This window comes from Triticum aestivum, chromosome 3A (genome assembly GCF_018294505.1).
Source record: "Triticum aestivum cultivar Chinese Spring chromosome 3A, IWGSC CS RefSeq v2.1, whole genome shotgun sequence".
Lineage (NCBI taxonomy): Eukaryota > Viridiplantae > Streptophyta > Magnoliopsida > Poales > Poaceae > Triticum > Triticum aestivum.
The window spans coordinates 683,673,082-683,678,725 of record NC_057800.1 but is presented as its reverse complement, the minus strand read 5'-3'; the positions used below and the strand labels follow the sequence as shown (position 1 = coordinate 683,678,725).

The following is a 5,644-nucleotide window of genomic DNA, read 5'->3' as shown; positions in this document are numbered from 1 at the left end:
TCGGGTGGTGCGGCCTCGGGTCCGGCATGGAAGTCGGAGCGATGGGCTCCGGATCTCGTTGTCATGGAGGGGTGCCGACACTGGTCACGTGGGTGGCTGTGTCGTTGGCCAGCCTGGTGCGCGGCCTTGCGGGTTGGTATGGATGTTGGAGCGGTGACTTTAGATATGCTTGTTGGGTGTCGGCTCCGATTGCTCGGGTGACGAAGCTGACGCCTTGGGGTCGGCGTGGATGCCGGAGCGGCGACTTCGGTTTTGGTTGTAGGGTGTCAGCTTCGGATTGCTTGGGTGGCGGAGCCGGCGGCTCGCCTGTTGCGCTGCCTCGGGGTCAGCGTGTGTTGATGGTGCCCCGTTGGGGGTGTGTTGTATCGGTTTTCGTCCGGTTTTCTGTTAATTAACCGGACAACTCTCTTCTACCTTTTTTAATGAATCGGGCCCTAAGGGACCGCGTTTCAAAAGAAAAACTTTGTGTAAGCTTTACTTGTGTTGTATCCTTTGCTTGCTTGCTTGTGTTGTTGTTGTTGCTAGCATCATATAGGTTGCTCGCCTAGATCCATATATAGACAACCTATTTGTTGCTTAGGCCCCGCTTGGAACGTCGTTTTACAACCGTATACACCTGTAAAATACTCTCCCGTAACAAAAAACCGGGCCCCTTTCAATTAGCCGATTGGTTCGTCGTTTCAGACCGTAATTTTTACACGTGTTTTCCATATTACAGCCGTAATGGGCCAATATCTGATATAGACCAGCGCCCATCGTTTTTCCCCACCTCGCTCTCGCTTGAGACCTAGAACGAGACTGCACCGCCGGGAGGCGCTGGCGCCAGCCTCCCTGAGTGGGTGAAGCGTTGGTGTTCGCGACGACGACGTGGTGAGACGTCGCCGATGTTGACCCCGACGGGGGTTAGGCGCGACGACGGCGGCGACTCGCTCCTTACCGCGACGGCGACCCTGACCGGCAGTCCCGACCGCGATGGCGAATCGCTTCGCCTCCTCTAAGTGGCCTCCTTTGCTCGACCAATGTATCCTCCCTCCTCCTCTGCTCCCCCTCCCCGTCTCTTCCTCGGTTAGTCGGCGGTGGCAGGGGTGCTCCTCCTTGGTGACGTGGTCGTCTTGCTTGGTGATGATGAGTGTATTACAACCGGCAGCCAAGCAGTGATTACAACCAAAAAAGAAATACAACCGGATTTTGCTGGAGCCTGGTAAGATACACGTGTAAACATTTATAGCCGAAAAAGAAACCCAAGATTCCAATTGCATCCTTAACCTAATTTGTTAAGAAAAACTAAAAATTGGTAATTGCCTATTCACCCCCTCTAGTCAACCACATTGATCCTTTCACTCACGGCGTCATCATCCACTCTTCATCCTACAAGTTCATATGCTTCAACATCTCCTACAGATAAACTTGCACCCCTGTTCTTTGGCCGTGACAAACCTGAAGCCTCAACCACCATATTGGGTTTCAGGACTAAGGGCCCGTTCGGAAGCTCTCCAGCTTCAGGAAATTCTCGTCTCCTGCTTCTCTCGCCAGCTTCCAGCTTCTCGCCAGGAGTAGCATGTGTTCGGCAGGCTGTGGCCAGTTTCTCTCCACGCTGCATGGGCTGGTGCTGGGCTATAGGAAGATGGCCCGTTAGGGAACTTAGATGGTCACATGGGCTGCAGGCCCGGTTCGTTGTGGATGACCCTGATGCGTCCACGTCTGCTGCCTTGTTCGTGCGGGAGCTGGGGAGAAAACAGATCGAACCGGTACGCAACTTAGCGGTGGCATACCCACGTAATTTTGACGAACTTCACCTTCTCGTTTTTGTGAAGCGGGGCTTCCGCTGCTCCTCGTCTCCGCGGAAATTACACGGGCCAATTCTTGTCTCCGGGAAGCCAGCTTCGAGAAGCTGGGGCATTCGGAGTGGCTTCACGCACCTGTTTTGGGAAGCTGGCCCGTGGAGAAGATCCGAACGAGGCCTAACAACACGATCCCCCGCATAAAGCCTCACGTCTTCCTTGACACCCGCGTAGCAAGCGACGATCTGGTAAGAAAACCACTTGGGAAAAACTCTTGTCGGTGCTAAGATCGCCGACGGAGGATGGAAACCCTAACTATAGGGTATTTTTCTTTTTATATAGAAGAAAAAAAAAATCTCGTCCCGTGCGTGAGTTTTTCTTATTTTCTGAGCGACTGGACCTCCTTTCCCTCTGCCGGGCCATTCGTGTTTCTGCCTATTAGGCCCAGAGTCTGTCTGTACAAACAAGCATTCCGAACTGCCAGCCCATTCGCTTCTCCCCCTGGGGAGGCCTGGCCCACGAGGGGAGAGGTGGGGTCGCGGCCACACCGTAGGCCACAGAGTGAAGTTGTAGAGCTCGAGCGGGAGCACCGCCACTTGGGAAGTCGCTGCGCTCGCCGTAGCAGCGCCGAAGAGTCAAACACCAAATCTCGGCGGAAGTCGCCGCCGCACTAGGGTTCAGGGATCCCTCGTTTCGAATTCGCCCCCCGCCCCGGCCGTTCGGCGCGGCAGGTGAGCTTCCCACCCCTGTATCGCATGGGGATCGAGTGCGGGGATCGAATTCGGTTCTGACGAGGATTCCTGGCTGCAGGATGGAGGATGGGGACGGCGAGGCGGCGCGGGAGGCAATCGCGGCGAGGATGCGGGGCGGGGACTACACCGGCGCCAGGACGCTGCTGCTGGAGACGCTGCAGACCAACCCCGGCCTCGACGGCGCTGTCGAGATGCTCGCCGTGCTCGAGGTCCTCTGCGCCGCCCCCGCCGGCCGCCCGCCGCACTGGTACCGGGCCCTCCAGGTCCTTCCTGGGGACGGCGCCGCCGCCATCGAGGCGCGGCACAGGGCCCTCCTGGCCCAGCTGGAGCCCGTCAGGGACGCCCTCCCCGGCGCCGACCTGGCGCTCCGCCTCGTCGACGAAGCCTACAAGGTGCTGTCCGACCCGGCCAAGAGGGCCAGCTTCGACTCGAGCAACACGGCGGGGTGTTCGGTCAAGCAGATGGCAGTAGGTGCGTTCAGCAGTGCTCACGCTGACTTGCGGCGTGACTCCATTTCGCTGACCGAACGGATGCATGTCGATGGGTCAGCAACTCCTCTCGGCACAAATCCTGACCTGCATAGAGTAAAAAGCGTGGACACGAAGAATGTTCGGCAGATTGACCGACCATTTCTGGATGCAGGAAATTGTTCAAACTTGGCTAGTTCTTCCAAAACCAAGAGGACCGACCATTGCTTTCCAGGTGATGATGGCGAGTTCTGGTTGCATGAGGAAAACCATGCAGACAAGAAGCTGAAGAGTGTATGGGAGAAGGACGTGTATTCTGTGTCCTCGTCGGAGGAAGATCCCGATGGCTGCTTTGCTGATCTCTCAGATGCCATGCAAGATGACCCCTGCTCTAGTCAACAGTATGACTATCATAACTTTGAGGAGGACAGGTTGATACAGCAATTTGCTACTGGCCAGATCTGGGCAGGGTATGACTGGGAGAAGTTTCCTCGCAGATATGCACGGATAAATGAAGTTTTGACAGATAAGATGCAGTTATATGTATCATGGTTCAAACCATGCCCGCAATCTCATGAAGAGAAGAACTGGTTAAGTGCAAGCTTGCCGTTCGTCTGTGGAACCTTCATTGTGGAAGAACGGCAAATATCGCTATCTTCTATAAGTATGTTCTCCCATGAAATATCTCGTGATACTCTAAATCAGCAACTTGAAGTATTTCCCCGGCTAGGAGAAGTATGGGCCATCTACAGTGATTGGGACATTGGGTGGTGCAATAATCCTGAAATGCGGAAGAAGAGTGCCTTTTCTGTTGTAGAAATTCTTACCAGTTATTCAGAAGAATCAGGCTGTACAGTTGCGCCCTTGGTAAAGGTAGGTGGATTTAGAAGCGTTTTCCAGAGGTACATGAGGAGTGGGAGGGAGCAGGTATTACAAGTCTGCAGTGACAATCTGCTCATGTTTTCTCACAGGATCCCTTTGTTTAGGTTTACTCATGAGGCTGGAACAGTCCTGGAGCTTGAACATTCTATTGTACCAGAAAATCTGCGGCATCAAAATACATTGGCAAGTGTGACTCCTCTGTCCCCACTTTCAGGTTTGGATAGTGATACAAATGGCTTTCATGAAGCTGCTATGGCGCAATTCTCCAGTGCTTCAACTAGCAATTTGGGTTCAGGTATTTCCCAGCAAGGAGTGATGAACTACAATAACAAGTTGTCACCTGAAGATTTTATGGAGGGGCAGATCTGGGCTGTGTACGATGCTCGGGATCGGATGCCTAGGTCTTATGTCAGAATAATCCATGTGGTTTCAGATGCTACAATTTTTGTGTTGAAGTTGGAACCACATCCAATGCTTAACGAAGAAATACGGTGGGTCGAAGATGGCTTACCGGTTGCTTGTGGGGTATTTCGAGCTGGTACTGGAACTACTTACAAGGACATATCAGCTTTCTCTCATCCTGTACAGTGTGACTGGAGCTCAAAGAAGTCTTTCTATCGAATCTTCCCGAAGAAAGGGGAAATATGGGCAATGTACAAAAATTGGAAGATTACCTTAAATAGCACTGATATTGACAAATGTGAACCTCGCATGGTTGAGATCCTCTCAGATTACACTGATGAGAATGGAGTTAATGTGTGCAGCTTGACTCGCGTAAAAGGCTGTTTATCATTTTTCCAGAGAGCATTACTGGAAGGTTTCCATTTGACAAGGTGGATTTCGAAGTCTGAAATGCTCAGCTTTTCCCATCGAGTTCCTGCTTTTGTTGTCATTGAAATCAGAGAGCGTGATATACCACAAGGGTCATGGCACCTGGAACCAAGTGCCCTACCTTTTAGGAGCATACATTGACAGTCCAAACATAGCAGCTGAAGTTTACCCAACCCTTTTCTTTTGGTTCATTTTGAATAGATTTATTGCCTCTGTCTATGCTCTTGTCTACTGTCTTGATTTTTTTATCCGTCAAGGGAGTTGTTTGTTCACCTTTTCCTTCATGGTACCATCTTTTTGCAATGGTTATATCTTATGTCCTCTATTTTACCAATAGCAGACCAGCACTGGCACATTAAAACATGGAAGTAAGATTCCGTAGCATTAATTAAAATATGTAACACCAAACATTCTTTGATAAACCGAAACTTTGACTGACTACCCTAGCAACAATTGAAGTGTTGTCTTAGTATAGCTGTTGCCACCAAATTTCTTGAACCGAATTGGAATTCTTGCTATGTTTGTAAGCTACTCAGCTTCTGTATCTGCACACTGCAGCATTATTTTGCTCATGCCATCAACTGTATGTTGCCGTGTTCACTATTACTGTTTTCTAGTAGATGGTACTAGCAGGTTCCCAGTTGGGGATATCTTCGCTCTGACCCTGCTATTCTTCTGGTTGCTTCTTCTTGATAATTCTGTGGATGGGGAATCCTGTTTATGTGTGTGAGATCTGCTGATGTCGGGTTGGTGCCTAAGAAAGCAAGGTTGCAGTCACCAACCAATAAAGGGGCCTGGTAATGTTCTCTATGTACTAGTATGAGCCTGTGAGGGCGTCCAGAATATTGTTGTCAATAGTTCTATTATGATAAGATTTTAATGATACGGTTCTTATGTCCACACATTGATAGTTCGAAACATAGTAGCAGAA

The 5,644-nt window shown here is 50.9% G+C and overlaps 1 protein-coding gene across 2 annotated transcripts; it reads left to right on the top strand.

Annotated features, from left to right (window-relative positions):
* Positions 1 to 2,348: 2,348 nt before the first annotated feature.
* Positions 2,349 to 4,993, top strand: LOC123063196 (uncharacterized). 2 transcript variants are annotated; one of them, XM_044486930.1, is made up of 3 exons: positions 2,349 to 2,512; positions 2,592 to 3,004; positions 3,176 to 4,993. In XM_044486930.1, exons 2-3 carry the CDS (start codon positions 2,593 to 2,595, stop codon positions 4,852 to 4,854), a joined length of 2,091 nt encoding a protein of 696 aa, XP_044342865.1. In that variant the 5' UTR covers positions 2,349 to 2,512; position 2,592; the 3' UTR covers positions 4,855 to 4,993. The 2 variants fall into 2 exon arrangements, with proteins under 2 accessions (XP_044342865.1, XP_044342864.1); XM_044486929.1 differs by having other exon boundaries at positions 2,592 to 4,993.
* The last annotated feature ends 651 nt before the right edge of the window (positions 4,994 to 5,644 follow it).

Coding starts and splice junctions, on each gene's coding strand:
- LOC123063196 (XM_044486929.1), top strand. CDS start 2,593: ATGGAGGATGGGGACGGCGAGGCGGCGCGGGAGGCAATCGCGGCGAGG.